The sequence below is a fragment of the Pipistrellus kuhlii genome, unplaced genomic scaffold (genome assembly GCF_014108245.1).
Source record: "Pipistrellus kuhlii isolate mPipKuh1 unplaced genomic scaffold, mPipKuh1.p scaffold_m20_p_13, whole genome shotgun sequence".
Classification (NCBI taxonomy): Eukaryota; Metazoa; Chordata; class Mammalia; order Chiroptera; family Vespertilionidae; genus Pipistrellus; species Pipistrellus kuhlii.
In genome coordinates this window covers 38,460,038-38,481,655 of record NW_023425438.1, presented here as the reverse complement: position 1 = coordinate 38,481,655, position 21,618 = coordinate 38,460,038, and the positions used below count along the sequence as shown (strand labels likewise).

Here is a 21,618-nt window from a genome sequence, read left to right as displayed (position 1 = left end):
CATGAGCCTCAACCAGCGGCTGGGATCAAGCCTACAACCAAGATACGTGCCCTTGACTGGAATTGAACCTGGGACCTTTCGGTTTGCAGGCCAATGCTCTTATCTACTGAGTTGAACCTGCTAGGGCAGACCAGTGTTTTGTTTTGTTTTGTTTTGTTTTGTTTTGTTTTGTTTTAATTGTTTTCCCCTGGAAATCAAAAGAAGCCATATCCACTGCAGGTTAGGATGGGTGGTATTAGATTGGAGAAAGTGTAGTAAAATAAATTCTGGTAGTAGTCAAATGTTTACATGTTAAAATACTCAGTTCCACCTTTCAATTCTACCTAGACAAACCCTTAATTAGGCCTTTCCTGGTTCCCAGCCTCTATAACTATTTTCTCTCCATAGTGCCTGCCATTTAACTTTGCCTTAGGGACTCAGCATCATTTAACTTTAAAAGAAACCTTAAATGTAGGAGAAGGAACCTACAGAACTTTAGTTCAACACTCTGAAACTTAGAACAGCCTGTACCCTGACATAGTCTTCTTTTTTGTAGTTAGGATATTGTTTTGTTCCATATACCCAATTCCTGCATTTTGTATCCATTGGGATAGCTAAGACTTGTTTTGTTGAAATATACCCAGCCCATGTACCCCTGGATGCTTTGTTACTCTCACTTTTGATTTAATTAAAGACTGGAATCCCTTAAACCTCTACATAGTATTTGGGACCCTATCAGATACTGCTAGATTTTATAGTGTCAACTACTTAGCTGTTAGCGCTCCAAATATCCTTTGTTCTTATCTTTTCCATTTGAGTGTCCTACATACCTATTCATGCATTCTTTCATCTCATGTTGGATCCACTCCCATCCAAAGGCCTACTCTTTGCTACGTCTCATACTTTCTGGGAACCCTATGGTGCCTAGGTCTGGAGTTCCTTGTGTCACATAACTAAATTTGTGTCCTGTTCCCATCTCCAGCTTGTGTCTTGTAGCAAGTTGTAAATATAAGATCAATATTGTTTTTCTAATTTCTGATAGACTCATGTCATATTTTGTATGTTTTCAAGTTTATAGTTATTTGTACTACTAATACTTTTTGGCCACTACATGCTTATTAAATATATTTTTCATAAATTCCAAAATAATATTTTGGTTTTGACACTAAATTTGAATGTGACTAATTGTACAAATTATGCAAACTGCTGTGCTAATTTACATATTTTTGAATAGCAATTTACTAATATTAACCTGTTTTTAATTATGTGGAAATTTTCAGAATTATAAATGCTAGTGCATATAAACTTTGTTAGAATACGATTGTCCCAGGAATGTTAAAACCAGTGATCTTTTCACACCTTCATTCATTCATTTATTCAATAACTGACCTTTCTGATCCTCAGTTTACTCAGATCTCAAATGGTTGTAAAGATTAGTAACAGTGTTTATAAGTACTTTTAGAAACTTAAAATTAAAACACCCAAAACATTTGCTATTATGATTATCTATAATTTAATCTGAAATTTGGCATTTTACTGTGCCTTCAGACCTACTCTAGGACATGCTGTTACTTGTCTCACTTCTAACAGAACTGAGAGGTTTTGAAACAGATACAGATCTCTATGCCTGAGATAGTGTATGGAAATCTTAGACTTTGAGCTTCACTCTCATCTCTCTCTGTTATTATTACAGTTATTACTTTGGTAAATCATCACCTGAGGATATTTTCCCATAGAATTTTAGAGAGTGAAAGGGAAGGGGAGAGACAAAGAGAGAACCATCAATGTGAGACACATGAATTGGTTAACTCCTGCACGCGTCTCAATCAGGACCAGAAATTGAGCCTGCAACCTAGGTATATGCCCTTGACTGAATTGAACCCGACACCCTTCAGCTGGCAGAACAATGCTCTGTCCATTGAGCCAAACCAGCTGGGGCTTTCTCGGTTATTATTTTTGGAGGGTCAGTTATTAAAATGTAAATACATACTTCCTGGCACATGATAGTTACTCCATAAAAGTTCCATGGTGAGTGGGAGTGTAGGTTAACACAATAATTTTGAAGAGTAATTAAGAAGTATCAAATTTTTTTAAGTTTGCATATTCTTCATTCCAGAAATTCTACTTCTAGGAATGTAGACATAGTTGTATATATGTTTAAGAATGTTTACATTGCAGCCTGTCTGTAATGGAGGATAAAAAAGCTGCCAACAACTATAAGTCCATCAGTATTGGGCTGGTTATATAAATAATGCTACAAACTTACAATCAGTAGAATACTATGCAACCTTAAAAAAACCAATAGAATAGATGTGCACAAATATTTTTAGGAAAATTACTAAAATTTCATAGTTAGATTGTAGGATAGATATAGTATGCTGTGTTTATATAAAATAGAGGGCATCCATCTTTGAATTAATAGATATTTATATACACTATACAGTAAGTGTGAATGTCAGCACTTGGAAAACATGCGGAAGGACCGCGCTGGGACCTGGGCGGGTGGGACTTAGCTTCTCTCTCCAGGGGCTGCAGCACTGAGCTCTGAAGGGTCTGTACACGGACTCATGGGCCTGTGCTACCGGCCGCCGCCTAAGGAGGGCGCCACAGCCACTAGGGCCCTGGTGACTGGCCCCGCTTCCCAGTCCGCCTGCGCGTGACGTCATCACCGCGGGCGGCGGCGCGTGCGCGCTAGCTCGGAGCCCGATGGGCGGTGCCTGCGCAGTGCCCGGCAGCAGCTTCCGGCGGAGGGTCTTGTTTTGGGGCCACGGAGCTGTGGGCGCTGTCGGCGTTGGGCGGGCGGTGTCTTGGCGTCCACATGAGCCAATGGCATCGTGCAGACCGCGGCCGGGGCCGGGGGCGCGCCTTTTCTGGACGTCCTTCGCCGAAGGCTCCGGGCAAGAAGAAGGGCGGGAACCACATCCCCGAGAGGTAAGGTGGCGTGGCCCCTGGGCCTGGCCCTCCCGGCCCCCGGCCCCCCGGCCCGGGCTTCCTCTCTCCCGGCCCCTGCCCGTCAGCCCCGCCGCGCGCTGGGCCTGTCCGCCCTTCGCCGGGAGGCCCTGACCCTCTCCCTGCCCCGCCCGCAGGAGCTGCAAAGGACCGTCTGCGTTTCTGATTTTTTAGGTCCTTTAAAAAGCCAGGTCCTGCCAAGAGAGGAGTGGTGATGGGGTCATCTATAATACGCTTCATAAAAAGAAATAAAAAGGCAAAAATATATATAAAAGCGAGGCCCTGGCCATTGCCCCTCGGGTAAAATGCAGAGGGGCTGGTTTTCAAAGATGGGACTGTCAGTTTTGGGGACACACATCAATTACCAAAATAGAGCTCCCCTTAATGCCAGAAGTTGTATTTTGAAATGTAATAACTACGAAAATTGAGGGGGTGGGGGGACACACACCCACCAGTTCCGCTGAACTTTAAATAGAAAAGAGCACACTGTTGATTCATAACAGGGCTCATTTGAATGATCTTTTTTTTTTTTTTAGGCTCAAATTATTAATACTGATCCTTTGCTTACTGCTTAGTTCTTTTTAAAAAACTATATATTTTTATTGATTTCAGAGAGGAAAGGAAAGGAAGAGAGGAATAGAAACATCAAGGATGAGAATCATTGATCGGCTGCCTCCTGCAGGCCCCAACCATGCCTGGTTCATAGGTTGAGGCTTCTTTATTCCTCAAGACCTTCCTTTCTTCCGCCTCATACTTCATAAAGTCCCCTTCATTTTATCTCCTGGAAGCATTTTGACTTGCAACTTCTCTCTCAGCATCTTACTGCAGAACTTGCTTGACCGATTGATTGCATTTACGTCCATACTACTGCATGTATATCTATCTCTTATTTTCTTCCAATCCATTCTTCGAATAACAAATCTTTTTAGTGGGCAAATTGGACCATAGCTCATAAATATCACTCAAAACATCAATCACTGAGCCTCCCAGCTGGCTACCTATGAGCATCTACCTATAAACCTGGAGCTCAGGCCATGTGCTGGGATTGCGGGCTCGATCCCAGGTGTGGGGTGTGTGGGAGCAACCGATTGGTGATTCTCTCTAATCATTGATTTTTCTTCCTTCCTTTCTGAAATCAATAAAAAAATATATATTTTAAAAAGAGTAAAAAGCTCTTTAACTCGGCCTTTAAGACTCTGTATTATCTAGAATCCAACCTGCTTCTCCAGCCCCAACTTGTACAACTTTTGCCCTCACTTCCAATATACCAAATCAGCCTTAGCTCATTCTAACTCATCTGACAGAAGTCAGCTCAAACATCACTTCTCATGACCCCAGCATTATTAAGTGAAATTCATAGTCCCTTTTCTATGGGGTTTTCCTTTTACCATATGAACTCGAAGTTCCCTACCAATCCGATATGATAGTATCAGTTGTGTGAGAACTTAAAAATGAACTGTAAAGTGAAAGAATTGAGTTTAAACTATCTCAGTTAACATCTATGTATTTATGCCACCTTGGAATTCAGGACCAGGCTGGATTTTACCAGGGATATAGAAGTTCTGGCAATCTCTGGTGTTAGGTTTTCCTCATTTGTTGAGGCCCTTGCACTATTCGGTGCCTTGTACGTGTTTGCAAGATGGGGAAACAGGAAGAGGGGAAATACAGGTAACTGGGTGTGGATGAGTAAGTGGAGCAGCAAAGAACAGGAAGAAGAGGTGGAGGCGTCCTCAGTCTGCGGAGTGAAAGGCTAAGAGAATTTGGCTAACACAGATGTATTAACAGGTGGCAAGACCATCTCCCTCTTGGGCAGAGGATGCCTGGGACTCCAACATTGTTTTCGAAGTTCCTTTGAAAAAGGTAAGCAAAAATTAATTCAGTATTCTCTTAGAAATTTGAATTCACCATGTAGAACAGTGAATCTCTATCCCATCACACTCCATTTTCTCTTTTTATAGCACATACTTTGTATTTTGCCTTTTACTGTCCTGAAATGAATTCATAGGTAAGTACAATCTACTTCCATATTTAGCTGTTTGGAGATATATATATATATTTTTTTTTACAGAGAGAAAGGGAGAGGGATAGAGAGTTAGAAACATTGTTGAGAAAGAAACATCGGATCAGCTGCCTCCTGCACACCCCCCACTGGGGATGTGCCCAAAACCAAGGTACATGCCCTTGCCTGGAATCGAACTTGGGACCCCCCCAATCCACTGAGCCAGACAAGTTAGGGCCTTCCATACTTACTTTTAAAGAAAAAAAATCGTTGTAATGCTCAAACTATTATACAAGGAAGAAATAGCCGAAACCGGTTTGGCTCAGTGTATAGAGCGTCAGCTTGGGGACTGAAAGGTCCCAGGTTTGATTCCGATCAAGGGCATGTATCGTGGTTGCGGGCATATCCCCAGTAGGGGGTGTGCAAGAGGCAGCTGATCGATGACTCTCTCTCATCGATGTTTCTAATTCTCTATCTTTCTTCCTTCCTCCCTGTAAAAATCAATAAAATATATTTTTTAAAAAAAAGAAATAAAAGAATTTATAATTAAGTAGTGTATGTTGTATACATCAATGCTATATTGAAAGTTACATTTTTATTTTTAAATGTTTAGGCGTGACTATACTAGAATTAAAGAAATAGTTATTTGTGCCTTGAATGCAAAACCTGTAAATGCAGAGTGATTTTGGGTGGGCCATATTGACTTAATGATAGGAGATTTCCAAATAAAACCAAGTTCATTCTGCACTTGAGTAATACAGTTATTACTGTCCTGGAAAATTCAATGTCATTACAACTGCAAAAAACATTTTGTGTTTCTTTCTGAAATGGAGTTCCTTTCTAAGGCTTAGATAATTATGAACATTTTTTTTCACCAATATGAATGTTGAGGAGGGCATTCAAAAGTCATTCAGATATGAGACATACTTGATGGACTGTTCTCTGAGTTTGACAAGATGTCTAGTATTCATGATCCCACCCACTAAGTGCCAGTAAGACCTTTTGCTCCCATCATCACAACCAAAAAAAATGCCTTGGATCAGCAAGATTAGGATTTCAAACTAGAAATTCTGAAAATTGTGTTTGTTTGTTTTTTTACCTAAGAAAGGAATAGATGGGGAAAGGCATTTGACTAATATAAAAAAGATAAAAAGAGATCACATGCCTCATTAAACTGCCCACTCATCAGGGCGTTGTTTCTCATCAGTAAAAGCCCACTTTAAATGCATTGAGAATTTATGTAATTTGTGATTCTTACACCAGAGTTTTTTGTTTGTTTGTTTTTTCTTGCCTCCTATGTTTCTTTTGTATCTCTGGTTTAAAAATTAGTTAATTCACAAAGATAAAAATAGGGTTCTTATTCATATCCACCAGCATGAGGCATAGTGTTTGATATATCGGTCTAGTAATAATTAATGTCGTTTTTTAACATTCGTTTAAAATCTTGCTTGGCGTTGACTTGTATTGACATAACCTTCAAACACGTGGTATCTGCAGAACGTGTGAAGTGCAATTAACAAGTTTTGCTTGAAAAAGTTTGGTTTGGTTTTTGTTGCAAAACTAGGGCTAAGAAGATGGCGGATGAAGAGCATATTCGGCACTGCATGCTTTACGAGTTCCAATTAGGAAGAAAAGCAAGTGAGGCTGCAAAAAACATCTGTAGTGCTCTTGGTCAAGATGCAGTTAGCGCCAGAAAATGCCAGCGTTGGTTTGAGAAATTTCGCGAGGGAAATTTTTCGTTAGATGACAAGAGTGGTCGAGGCAGTGTGTCCAATTTTGATCAAGAAGCTCTTCAAGCTCTTTTGGTGCAAAATCCTCAAATTACCCAACAAGAGCTTGCGACAACTTTAAATTGTTCACAAAAAACAATTTCCAATCAATTGCGTGCACTTGGCAAAGTCCAAAAGTTTGGAAAATGGGTTCCTCATGAGTTGACCTACAACAACCGTAATCAAAGAGTCACAATTTGCAGCTCGCTCCTCTCTCGTCAAAACCGTTTGCCGTTTTTAGAGCAAATTGTTACCGGAGATGAAGAATGGGTGCTGTATGTTAATTTGAAAAGGCGGCCTCAATGGTTGGACAAAAATGAGGCTCCGCAGCCCACGCCAAAACCTGACTTGCATGCGAAAAAAGTGATGTTGTGTGTTTGGTGGAATTTTAAAGGAATTCTTCATTATGAACTTTTACCATCTAACCAAACCATTACAAGTGCAGTGTATAGTGCCCAATTGGAAAGGTTAGCCCAAGCTTTAAGAGAAAAAGAACCCGCGCTGATTAATCGGAAAGGCGTAATTCTTCACCACGATAACGCATGACCGCATACTGCAAGAATCACTGCTGAAAAACTGCGCCAGTTGGAATGGGAAGTTCTCTCTCAATCTGCATATTCTCCTGATATTGCCCCTTCCGATTACCATTTGTTTCGTTCTTTGCAAAACTTTCTTCTTGGAAAAAAATTTAATAATGAAGAATGCCTCAAAAATGCATTGACCGAATTTTTTGCATCAAAATCACAAGAATTTTACAACAGAGGGATTAAAATGCTTCCTGAGCGTTGGGCACAAATAGTAGAAAACAACAGCAACTATATTGTTGATTAAATTTTGTTGTATTGTTTAAATAAATTCGATTTAAAAAAGTATTAGAAACGACATTAATTATTACTAGACCTAATACACTGTATACTTAACAAATCTTCTTTGAATGAGTGAATGGAGGTTCTTAGCATCTGCACCAGAGGGTGTGTCAGACAGGAGGAAGCAGCTGATGGGTGTGAGCACGAGGCCTTCTAAGTGCCAGCATTTGTCACCTGAGAGAATAGGGGCCAAGTGGAGAACAGCAGCTGAGACTGGAAGGGGTATTTTCCAGCCCCAAAGTCAGTAAATACTTTGGGGAGATTCAAAACTGGCCTGCTTCCTCCATCTTTATGAAGTCCCGCTCTGACTTTGATGGCATTATATTAACTTTAGATTGTAATGATGATTGCACAGTATAATGAATGTACTTAATGTGACTGAATTGTATGGTTAAAATGGTAAATTGTGTGTTAACATATTTTACTGAAGTAAGAAAAGATGGAAAAACTACATAAATCAACTAGTTAAGATGATAGAACTCAGAACAGAATCAACAATAAAAACTTTTCAGAAATAAAGACTAAAATAAATATACAAGTGTATGATAAAAATGGATAGCGCCTTAAGGGAAACATGAGAAAAGAATAAAATTTTTAAAAATCAATAAGAAGATGAAAGGAACTAGAGAAATGACAAATATAAAAATAAGCCCCAATAAAGCAGGAGAATACTGAAGAGTAGTACAAATACATAAGAGGATTTATTATACTATAAAAGTGACATAGATGTTGGAGTGTAAATAGTTCCTTTGGGAGGATTCACAGCATGGCAAAGTAGCGTCTTTAAGGGAGGAAGAAATAAGTGGATGGGGAACTTCAGGAAAAGGGTGGGTTTTCTTTGAGTGCCCTTTGTACCTTTCTAAAGTAATATGATGAGAATCTACCTCTGAAGTGTGACTGCTTGAGTTGCAACCCCAGCTCTCCCAATTGCTAGCTCTTCATCTTGGGCAAATACTTGATACTCTTCAAGCCTATCTTTTTCCTATGAAATGGGGTGAATAAGTTAGCCTGGTGCTACCTGGCACAGAATAAACTCTCAATAAATGTAAGTTGCTAGTGGAAACAACTCATAGTCCATCAAGTGATGAATGGATAAACAAATTAGATCCATTCAATAGAATGTTATATAGTCATGAAAAGGAATGAAGTGCTGACACATGCTACAGCAAGATGAACTTTGACACTGTGTTAAATGAAAGAAGCCAGACACAAAGGTCTTATATTGTGTTACTTGACATATATGAAATATCCAGAAAAGACATCTATCCAGGCAGAAAGCAATTAGTGGTTGCCAGGGGCTGGAGAGAGGTGGAAACAAGGAGTGACTGCTAATGGTTAAGGGGATTTCTTTTTGGGCTAATGAGTATGTTTTGGATTCGATAATGATGGCTGCACAAACTTATGAATGTACTAAAAGTCGCTGAATTTACAACTTAAAACTGAATTTTATATAAAGTATGTAAATTATATCTCAAAATTAGTTTTTAATGCAAATTAACAAATTACTCATGGTAATGATTAACATCTCTCTCCTTCCTCTTTTTCATTCTCTTTCATGGCCCCAGTCCTCAGTTCCTCCAGCTGCAAAACCCTTTGAACTGCCTGCATCCTACGGCTGATCCAGTGGCAAACCAGTGCACAGGCACACCTGTTACTCTCGCTCCCTGGAATGGACTCTTCCAACGGATTATTCTCCTTCGTTTCATTTGATGGTGCTGTTTAGACAAGGCAGCACGTGTGGCTCTGGTCATGGAGGAGGCCCTGGCTGGCCCCTCAAGTAAATATTTAGGCTTCTCCTCAAGTTTGATCCCTTCCACTACTAACCTCCAGATGCTGTGCTCTGAAAGTCAGGTTGGGTACCTAAAGACACTTGTAAATACTGAGGACTTTGGGGACAAGCCTCCAATCTAGACTTTGCTCTACCACATGCAGTGTGACCTCAGCCCATTGCTGAACCTCACGACTAAAGTGGCACAGTGATACTGGTCTTGAATGTTGTACATGTGGGTCAGGTACATAGGTGCTGAGTAAGTGGGAATTTATATCTCATGCCCTATTCTGGGTGGCCTCCTACTGCAGTAGTTCACTTGGCTAGTTTTGAGCTACCCCAGGATAACTCTTAAGCCCTGTCACTCATCAGGTAGGTTCCACTGATTTGTACTTACCTTCCAACTATAATCAGACCTGGTAAGGCAACCCAAACCTTTTGGAAATGTGCCCAGTACCTGTTTTCTAAAATAATTATCTACTGGTTATGAGACATAAGGCCAGCCTCCACAAGAGACTTTTTCTATTTCTCCTGATCAACCTAGACTCATCTGCCATTTTCATCCATCTCTCCCCTTTTAGCCTACTGGCCATGGACAAAGTTCCTTCCTATTTCCTCAGTTCTTACCCCTTATTCCTCATTTACTCATCCAACTACCAAATCTCATGCAGCTTTTGGTTCCCAACCCCACCAAGGAAAACCACAGTTAGCAACATCTCAAAACTCAGAGGGCTTCTTTACTACACATCTTCTAATTCTATTATATTTACTAATTCGATTTTATTAAGATTTAAATACATCAGAATACAGAAATTTGTGTTTATCTACTATGGGGAAAATGTAGGCATAAGTACTCGTAGTGTCTCATCTCTTGCACAGCCGCAGTAATAAGACATTTCCATTTCTTTTTTCTTTTTTTAAAATATATTTTATTGATTTTGTACAGAGAGGAAGGGGAGAGATAGTTAGAAAACATCGATGAGAGAGAGTCATCGATCAGCTGCCTCTTGCACACCCCCTACTGGGGATATGCCCACCCTTGACCGGAATTGAACCCGGGACCTTTCAGTCCCCAAGCCGATGCTCTGTCCACTGAGCCAAACTGGTTTCGGCGGACACTTCCAGTGCTTTTCCCCTCAATGAAATGCTGCACTTCCTCCAAAGAGCATTTGGCAGCATTCTCCCCCTCTAGTTGAGCTTTCCTCTTCGTGGCCTTCCACTCTGGCCTCTGCTCGTTTGTGAAGGGCATTGATATTACTGGACCAGAAACATTGGGATTCCTCCATGAATTCCTTGACAGGCAGAACCCTGCAGTAGATGCTGGTTTTGAGGTTTTGGCAGAGTCCAGGGCTGCTTCACAGAAATGTGACTGGATCCCCTTGGAAAGAAGTGCGAGTGGATGTTTTATAGAGCACAGGCCTAGAAGCATCACACTGGGGGACACTAGGCCAGATAGGGTTGGTCCAACCTAGTCTGGCTACGTTGGTTGAAATTGGCAGAGCTGGTCTGGCAGGATCTGTCATAGATGCTGGAGTTGGCTGGGATGAATTGACTGCCTTAGGTTGAGCTGACTTTGAACCAGGCTGGGCAAGATTGGTTGAAGCTGGCAGAACTGGTCTGGTAGAACCTATGATAGATGCTGGGGTTGGCTTGGATGAATTCACAGCAGTAGGTTGAGCTGACTTAGAACCAGGCTGCGCTGGGTTGGCCCCAGCAGGCCGACATGATACCAGAGACAACGGCCTGCGAGGAACAGGTCAAGCTTGAGGCTTGTCCAAAGTTGGAAATATCAGAGGTACCAACTTGACCTTCCCTGGAGGTGGCAGCTCATATTCAGATGGAGATGAACACTCCTTTTCTGCACTGCCTTCTGGTTTCTGGCATTTGACTTGAGTTTCCTCAGGACCTTTGCCCTCACATGGGGTATCCAGCCATTGTTTGATAGCTGGGGATGGCTGGGGGCCTTTGGGGTTGCTTGAGTTTCCCAGTGCCCTGGAGGAAGAGAGTTCAGTTCTCTCATCAGTCTTCTTCCTCAGGGCCTGAAATTCCACAGACTCCAGCATATGCACCCCTAGGGAGCTTCGGGGCGCTTTGAAGGTCTCTTGTGTCAGCTCAGGTTGGTTTTTCTTCCTCTTCATTTTTGGGATGGTTGGCTTCTCCTCTGCCTTGACATTGTTCCTTACTCTCTTCAGTTTCCTTCGGGTTGTTTTCTTTGATTCTTTTGGTCTTTTCTTGCCCATGGCTCTTGGTTTTGCTGGTCCTGCTGGGGGCAGTTTTCTGAGTTTTGTTGGAATTCTTGGCCCTGTTTTCAGGAGCCCTGTCATTGGCTGCCGCATTGGAAACAGCCACTTCTCCCACGAACATGCAATCTGGGCTCTCACGCTGGATTTTGGCCATGGGCTCACCACTGATCAGCTCAGATGCTTTATGTTTGTTCCTCCTTGCTTGATCAGAGGGAGCATTAATGACACTTGACTGTTTCTGCACCTCATCCAAACTGATGGCTCTGCCATCTTTGGTTTTGATCACCTTGGGACCTTTGGATTGATCATGTTCATCCAAGGAATTTAAGAGCAGTGGGAGGTGAGTATCCTCCACCAGTGTTGCAATGTCTGCAAAGCCATCATTGGATTCAATCCCATTTTCAAGTGTCCCCTGGTCCTTTAGACCCAGGCTGCTCTTTCCCAGACCAGTGTTCTCACAACGAGGTGGCTCCTCCTGGCCTAGGGGATCAATGCATGCCAGGAGCTGGGGAATGTTTGGGATTTCTAAAGGGAGCAGTGGAGGATCTTGGTTTTCTGTGGGGATCTGGTAAGCATCCAGAGGCTTTGAAAGCATGGTTGTAATATCCTCCAGATTCCTGTTCTCTTTCTGTTCCTGGCTTGGAGCTGGAGGCAGTGCCAGGTAAATGCTAGGACTCTGGACTGGAGCTGCCATTGAAATGTCCCCAAGCTCAGGTGATGGGTTACTGTCAAGTATTTGGATATTGCTGCCACTAAAAGACTTGGGGAATTCTGGAGTTTGTGGAAGACAAAATGTTTGGCTTAGAGGTTGCAATCCAAGGGAAGTCTCCATCCCCAGGGAAGTCTCCATCACTTCAAATGAATCAAGGAGAAGCCAGTCAGTCCCTGGGCACCACCTGTGGGTGCTCCCCTGTCACCACCAATGCAGCAATCATGCCCCTTCCAACAATGGGAACAGCATTCCTACCAGCTCTTAAGGGTTGTGGAGTTCCCTGTGCTAGGAGCCAGGAGGCAACCGTTCTAGTTCTCACGGGGATCATTTGATGTCATTGTTCCATGGCATTCTGTATATTTGACAGGGTTGTGATAAGTCAAATAAAAAATGATTTAAAATATTTCACAGTTCTGAGCGGTTTGGCTCAGTGGATGGATTGTCGGCCTGTGGACTCAAGAGTACCAGGTTCGATTCAGGTCAAGGGCAGGTACTGTGATTTCGGGCACATACCCGGTGGGGAGTGTGTAGGAGACAGCTGATCGATATTTTTCTCTCATCGATGTTTCCAGTTCTCTATCCCTCTCCATCCTCTCTCTGGAAAATAATATATATATATTTTAAAATAATAATAAAAAATAAAATATTTTACAAAGCTAGCATTGTACATATGGAGTCCTTGTAGTTCTCTCCCCTTTCCTGAGAAAATAACAACACACAATGGAGTAGGGGAGGAAATGGGAGTTCTTCCTGATTAAATAAGTGAGGGCAGATTTTTAGCCTGCTTGCTTTGACATGATCATGGAACACAAGGTCTTCAAACCTGGCATGAATTAAGGAGTGAGGGAAGGTTGAACTGGCACTATCACAGTAGGAGTTCTGAAATTCCTTCTAAAGAAACTGAAGCAATAAATCGAGAGTCCGTGAAACTGTGGCAGTAGAGGGAGACTAGTCAGGTAGGGGAGTGAACAGTGTGGGACCCCTTTGTATGCTCTTGGGTTCTCATACATATAGCATACATGGCCAATCCAATGTCCACCTTCCCATCTCTATGAGGTGTTCCCATAGAGTCTGAAAATGGGGAGCACTGACTGAGGGTGGCAGTTACAAAGGATTTAAAGTCTGCCTGTCTGTGGACTCACTACTTCCCAGGTGTAGACTGACCCGAGTTTTCTAATGGTGACCCTATTCTTGCTGTTTGAACTCACTTTGAAAACTTGTCTCTGTGATGGGCTGAGCAGGCACAGAGTAGATTGCAGAGGTGGAGGCAGGTGGTATCACATTTGTGGGCTGGACCTCCTTTAGTACTATGACCATTTCAGGTTGATTTATGAAATCAATAAAATACATTTTAGAAAAACCCAACAGCTTCTGGTTGTGAGTGCTGGAACAGTTTGCTACGTTTCTGTATTAACCGCCTGTGCTCCCAATGTGGGCAAAAATGTGCAGGAGTGGTGTGGTTCACACATTCTCTAGAGTAGAGGCAATCACTCCCTGTCCTATCATTCCCTTGTGTCTGCACTAATATTGATTTGTGTGCTCTTGCCTAGAATGGAAGCATTTTAGAACCAGGATTCTTTAGGGAACCTGTGTTCTACCATTCTCACTTTATGAGTGTGAACTAAGGCTCAGATAGACTTGTTCAAGTGCTCTCATTGTGTTAGCATTATTGCCGTGTTACATAACCTAAGCATCCTGGCTCCCTTACTCAGGCTCTGCTCTGAGCATTACACTGCCACAAACTGGGAGCAATAGGGCTTCTAATACAGATGAGGGCGGTTTTGTCCATGGAAGGCAGGACAGCTATTGCCATTGTAATCTTCAGTTCACATACTATTCTCTGGAACTCACATGTAGCTCAGTGCAGTTGGTAAATTTGAAGTGTCATTCTTACCGTCTTTATGTCTGGTTTCTGATTTTACCACAAAATGACTATCTGAAAGTGAATTTATCAGGAAGTGCTTTATAACAGAAAAACATTAAAATTCTCTGAGCTTTGGGCTACTTGTGTATGAAGTCATAATAACTAATAATTCATGTATGAGTAAATGTATTACATATATAGAGAGAACAAGATATAAGTTCTGGAAAGACAATGAAAAATGTTGGACAATATATCACAGAACTAAAAACATGGACATAAATGAAAATGGGAAGGTAGGAACCATCAAAGCATTCTCTATTATTTAATAATAGAAGCATTCTCTAAAATTTAATAAATGAAGTTCTGTTTTCTGTATGCAATATTATTCAAGTAAATATTGCTTATTCTATTTTTGGGAATACTATTAACCAAAAACCAGCCCACAATAGGTGGTGACTTTGCATTAATTCCTAACCATTACATGTGGTCAGAGAAGATATATCACTAAAAATTTCATAACAAGTAATAAAATGCAATAAATGTGGAGGTTTTAGGTAACCTTAATAGATAGATAGATAGATAGATAAAACATTAAAAACTAGTATAAAGCCCTAACCAGTTTGGCTCAGTGGATAGAGTGTCGGCCTGCAGATTGAAAGTTCCCAGGTTTGATCCAGTCAAGGGCATGTACCTTGGTTGTGGGCACACCCCCAGTGGGGGGTGTGCAGGAAGCAGCTGATTAATGTTTCTCTCTCAATGTTTCTCACACTCTATTCTCCTCTGTTAAAAAAAAAAAAAAAAAGAATAAAATGCAATTTAAAAAAAAAATAGTATAAAGCAGAGAGCAATCCTATATGATAAAAGTCTAATATGCTAAGTGTCCAGTCATCCATTCGGCCATTCAATCAATCAAAGCACTATATGCTAATGATATGCTAAGGCTGGTTGACAAGACGCTATGATGTGCATTGACCACCAGGGGGCAGATGCTCTGACCGGTAGGTTAGCTTGCTGCTGGGGTCTGGCAGATCAGGACTAAGTGATCCAGGCTGGACATGCCCTGGAGCCCTCTATGGACCCTCCCCAGCTGGTCAATCTCCCTTGTCCCTCCCCAGCCCCAATCATGGGGTCTTTTGACCTGGCCTGTGCCCCCTCACAATCAGGGACCCCTTAGAGCACATGTGTCAAACACAAGGCCCGAGGGCCAAATCCGTCCCGCCAGGCCTTGCAATGTGGCCCGCACCGCGCTGTCATCACTGCACTCCGCTGCGTTTCCATCACAATGACAGTTTATGACTGTTCAGTAAACCATTCGGCTCTCGATTTAGGCTGGATTTTAGATTTTGGCCCCTTCACTGATTGAGTTCGACACCCCTACCTTAGAGGATGTCAGAGAACCAGTTTCGGCCCAATCCCACAAGCCAGGCCAAGGGACCCTACTGGTGCACGAATTTATGCACCAGGCCTCTAGTATAAATATAAGGAATTCTATTATTGTGCTCATTCATGTTTTTCTGAACATTACCCAGCAAGTAACAGGTATTAAATCTATTAATAGTAGAAATGTACATTTTAATTAATATAATCACATAATAAGTATTTTGAAAGTTTATATGTTTATCTTAAAACTTATAATCATCAACATGCAGGAAAGTGTACCCAAAGCCTTAAAAACTGTAATTGATGGAATCCAATCTATCCTATCTAATAAGAGTAATATGCAAATCAACCACTCCACTACACCCACAAGCCACACCCACCAGCCAATCAGAGAAAGTATGCAAATTAACCTCAATCAAGATGGCTGCAGCCACATGGAACAGGAGAGAGGCTTGGGTTTCCGTGGCAATGGAGGAAGCCAAGCTTTCCGCACACCCTGGCCAGCCCAGGCCTTGACTCCAGGCTACAAAGTTTCAATTATAGAAGATGCATAAATTCCAACAGAAATGGCTACACCCAAGGAGCAAGCAGGAGGCTTGTCTCCGCTCCAGGCTATAAAGTTTTAATTGTAGAAGATAAATAAATACCAGGGCCTCCCCTTTGGTTGCTGGGGGGCGTGGTTGGCCTACAAACCACCACAGGCCCCTTGCCCAGGCTACCCATACCCCAAGGGAAGCCCCACCCTGATCCAGGACACTCTTCAGGGCAAACCAGCTGGCCCCCACCCATGCACCAGGCCTTCCTATCTAATAAAAGAGTAATATGCAGATTGACCATCACTCCAACACACAAGATGGCTGTCCCCATGTGCACAAAGATCCTGCCCCCATGTGGACACAAGATGACTAGCAAAGGAGGGCAGTTGGGAGAAACCAGGCCTGCAAGAGAGGGCAGTTGGGGGCAATCAACCCTGCAGGGGAGGGCAGTTAGGGATGACCAGGCTGGCAGAGGAGGGAAGTTGGGGACAAACAGGCATCAATCAGGCTGGCATGGGAGCCGTTAGGGGGTGATAAGGTTGGCAGGCAGAAGCAGTTAGGGGCAATCAGGAAGGCAGGCAGGCGAGCAGTTGTAAGCTAGCAGTTGTGGATTTGTGAGAGGGATTTATTTATTAACCCTGCCCATTTAGGGTTGCCTATCTATCTATCTACCTATATCTATATCTATATAAATATGTTTTCTCTGTGTTTCTATTGAAATGCATTCCAGAAGTCTTTCTTTCATTTTCTATATGGGTGTCTTTATGACAGCATTAGGAAAGAAAGGGAATAGAACAACCAATCTGAAATCCTAATGTAACAGATGGGGAAGACCATCTGTGAGAGAGTCAATGACTTGTCCAAAGTCACATAACTAGTAAGTGTCAAAATCAAAAGTGATATTAGGTCTCTAGTTTTCTAGATCAATACTTCCTTTCTTTATTCTATGCTATTTGGATTCTACTGCTAAATTTAGGGGCAAAAATATCTAATGAGAAACTTTTAAAAGTTTCTTTCCTTACCTGACATGGTCAGAGAAGAGGAGGAAATATTAACTGTAGATGCAAGGGATGAGGATGTCTGAGTGGCTGAAGTCAAAGAGTGTGTGTGTCCGGTCAGAAGGTTACTGGTCACACTGGTCACTGGTCAGTTGTGATCTTCCAAATGTGTTTACTGAGGCTCCATGGAAACCCAGAATTCTAGGAGGTGATGATAGGTTTGGAGGAGAATGATGTCACACAGCAGGCAGTTTAAATGGATGTGAGAGCCAATAGAGAGGCCAGATTCCCAACAAGGAGACAAAATTGGATGGAGGGAGCAGAAGGGGAGCTAAACCAACCCCTAAATGGCTGAGTTCTGGGATAGATGTGCTAGTTGACAAGAAAAATGTGATATTCTCACTTCCCCCAGGCGTTAGGGAAATAATATGCTTATTATATATACTCGTTAATTTAATTAGCTAGTATTTACTTATATTCTCTATAGTATGTTGTATAACATCCGATATAATAAAAGCCTAATGTGCTAAGTGTCCGACCATTCATTCTACCATTAGACCAGTTGCTATGATGCACACCGACCACCAGAGGGCAGGTGCTCTAACAGGTAGATTAGCTTGCTGCCGGTGTGCAGACGATTGGGACTGGACATGCTCTGGAGCCAATCTCCCACAGTCCCTCCCTGGCCTCTAAAATATTTCTTCTAATTTTTTTCAATGTGCATGAATTCATGCACCAGGCTTCTAGTGTATTTATAATGACATGTATTATTAATATCCTAAGAGATAATGGAAGGGGACATTTAGGTTTCACAATTATGGTTCTGAAATCATCAGTCTATCTGATTTGTGAACTTACTGCAGCTTTTGGAGAGCAAAGAAGAGATTAAAAGCTTGATTGCAACTTGGTTAAAGAGCAAATTGAAGTTTGTTGAGTGCTTGTTGTGGAGAATGTTGTGGACCAGGGCTCTTCTCTTGTAGTTCTTCTCCTTGAATCCTACCTTTCTTGCACTGGGCTTGGCCAGGCCAGGTTGGACTTGCATCTCTCTTCTCTCCCTTCCTCCTCCTCCTCCTCCTCCTCCTCCTCCTCTTCTTCCTCTTCCTCCTCCTTCATTGCAAGCAGTGTTTCTAGACAAGCTTTGTTCCTGCATTCTTACACTCCCCAATGTTACTTCCTATCGACTTCCAGCAGCAAGGGGACTTCTTTTCAGTGTCTGATGTGTCCCAAGTGGACTCTGCCCATTAGAAGCAAATACCAAAGAGCTAGGAGTCAGCTGCCTGCAAACCTTTCCTCTTCTAGCCTTTGGTTGCAGTTCTTCTGCCCACAATTTGCTCCCTCTGATTCCTTGGGCGACGTAGGCTTCCTGCCATCCTGCTCTCATACATGAAGGCATTCACAATATTTCCCCCTTTCCTTCTCACATAAAGTGTATCTATCCAGTGTGGCAGTTACTGTAGTCTCCTCCCCCTTGCAAACAGCCGCTGTAGAATTTTGGGCCTCTAGGATTCTCTGTCTGCCATGTTTGGGTGGGTGCAAGGCCAGACAGAAATGAAGAGGAAAATAAAGATAGGACATGCATGGAGAATAGGGATCAGGCAATGTGGAAGTATACAGAACAAGAGTTCTTGTCCACTAGAGAGAGTAATCCTAAGTGTATTTTTGTTTTTGTCACTTATTCATTGGTATATTTATAAAGTATGGATTGTTTTTATGCTCTGTATCAAGCTCTGATTTTGTCCATATGGAGTGTGTGAAAGGGCATTGTGGTGGGTTATACTGTGGCCCTGAGCATAAGGAACATATGTGTGTACTCAGCCTGACTTGGCCTGGCTTGTTCTCTGTCCCTGGTTGGTGCTTTTCCCCCTAACTACCCTGGTGACAGTGAATTAGGGCTGAGCTATTAATGACTTAAACAGGATGGGGCAAAAGTAAGTGTTCATTTGTTTATATGAAAAATAATATGATAATTAGTGAATAATACAAGAATAATCCCTCTTGTCCTCACAAGTATAAGCCTACTTTTGCCCCACCCTGTCCTCTGTTTTCTGGGTGGTAAGGTTTTAAGGGTGCCCAGACCAATCTACGTGGGAGCTTTTTGATTGCCAGTGAGTAGAAAGTGTGTGATACAAGATGCCAAAACCCAAAGAAGATACCTCATAGGTGGGATCTCCACAGAGACGTATTTATAAGCCTACTTTTTCTTTTATCAGATTTGAGTTATTTTCAAAGATGGGGGATGATGCTTAATTGAGAAAAATACACTGAGGGGGTGTTATAGGGTAGACATATGGCTGAAACATAAATTTTTTCAAGTTTTTTTTCTATAAGCTTCATACCTCAGATCGCCAACTTCTATGATACTAGTATGTAACATGAGGCTAAAAGTATATGTAATATCTGCAAGCCAGACCAGTCTGTTTTTATTTTTATTTTATTTTTCTTTTTCTCCCCATGAAAATCAAACGAATAAATAGCTCCAGCAGGTTAGAATGGATGGTGTAAGACTGGGGAAGGTGTGGTAAGATAAATTATGGTAGCAGATCAGGGCTTACATGTTAAAACACTCAGTTCCAACATTTAATTCTATCTAGACAAATCCTTAATTAGGCCATTCCTGGATCCAAGCCTCTATAACTATTTTCTACCCATAGTCCTAGCCATTTAACTTTAGCTTTTGGGCTCAGCATTATTTAACCTCTAAAAAAAAAAAAATCTTAAATGGAGGAGGAGGAACCGAAAGAACTTTAGTGCAACACTCTGAAACTTAATGTCAACCTCTTTCTTTTTGTAATTCTGACCTAAATTCTTTTTGTAATTAGAGTATTGCCTTGACCCACTTCCTGCATCTTGTACCCACTGGGATAATTAGGATGTGTCTTGATGTAATATAACCAACCCATCTGCACCTGGATGCTTTGTTACTCTCACTTTTAATTTAAATAAAGACTAGAATCCCTCAAACCCCTTTATGGTACTTGGGACCCTATCAGATACTGCTAGACTTTTATAGTGTCAACTACTTAGCTGTTTAGTGCTCCAAATATCCTTTGTTCTTATATTTCCCATTCCAGTGTACTATTCATGCATTCTTTCACCTCATGTTGGATCCACTCCCATCCAAAGGCCTACTCTTTGCTACGTCTCATACTTTCTGGAAACCCTATGGTCTGGAGTTTCTTGTGTCACATAACCAAATTTGTGCCTTGTTCCCATCTCAAGCTTGTGTCTTGTAACAAATTGGAAGTATACGACCAATATTGTTTTTCTAGCTTCTGATAGATTTATGTCAATCCTGTAGGTATTTATATCAACAATACTTTTTTTGGCCACTACAGGCCTGTTGTATATATTTTTCATGAATTCCAAAAGAATATTTCATGTTTTTGTGTCAAATTTGAATGTGACTAATTGTACCTTTGTAAACTGTGCTGTGCTAACTCACATATCTTTTTCAAATAACAATTTACTAATTTTAACCTATTTTAAATTTTGTGATAATTTTCAGAATTGTAAATACTAACCCTTATAAACTTGAATAGTATGATTGTTCCAGAAATATTAAAAGTAGTAATCTTTTGCCCAACCAGCATGACTGAGCATGAATGTCAATCTATGAACGATAAGGTCATGGTTCAATCCCTGGTCTGAGTACATGCTTGGGTGTCAGCTTGATCCCCAGTGGGGTGCATGTAGGAGACCACCAATCAATTATTCTCTCTCATCATTGATGTTTTTATCTCTGCCTCAGTCTTCCTCTCTGAAATATATATTTTAAACTAGTGATCTTTTTACTCATTCATTCATTCAATTACTGACCATTCTGATACTCAGCTTACCCAGATCTGAAATTGTTATATTAGTAACATTGTATATAAGGTATTTAGAAAATTAGAAACTAAAAATTAAAAACAGAAGACATTTGCTGTTACAATTACCTACAGTTTAATCTGAAATATGGTATTCGGTTTAGCCTTCAGAATACCTAGCACATGAGGTCCTTTGTTGTTTCAACTCACAGCTCATTTGAGAGTTTTTGTATCCGATACAGGTCTCTATGCCTGATAGTGTATGGAAATCTTAGACTTGAGTTCCACTCCTGCCTATTATATTTTGCTATTTTCTAAAAATGTAAATATGTACTACCTGGCACATGATAGGAACCCAATAAAAGTTTCATTGTGAATGGGATGTAGGTTAACACTTTATATTTGGAGGGCAATTAAACCATATCTTTCAAAATTTTGTTTGCATATCCTTCATTCCAGAAATTCTACTTCTAGGAATTTAAAGATAATTCTATACATGTTTAAGAATGTTTGCATCGCAGCCTGTTAATGGAGGGCAAAATAACTGCAATCAACGGCAAGTCCATCAGTCTTGGACTGGTAATAGAAATTATGGTGCTCACAATCAGTGCAATACTATGCAACCATTTAAAAATAATAGAATGGATGTACACATAAATGGACCTGAAATAATCTTTTTCTAGATATACTGTAGAATGTATATTGTATGGTGATTTTGTATGAAATAGAGGACATCCATCTTTGAATTA

General features: G+C 41.3%; 1 protein-coding gene across 1 annotated transcript; it reads right to left on the bottom strand.

Annotated features, from left to right (window-relative positions):
* Positions 1-10,685: 10,685 nt before the first annotated feature.
* Positions 10,686-12,423, bottom strand: CUNH2orf78 (chromosome unknown C2orf78 homolog). The gene is given in 2 exon segments (XM_036436128.1): positions 10,686-11,505; positions 11,507-12,423. Coding segments are annotated over 2 exon segments (1,737 nt in total).
* Between the last annotated feature and the right edge of the window lie 9,195 nt (positions 12,424-21,618).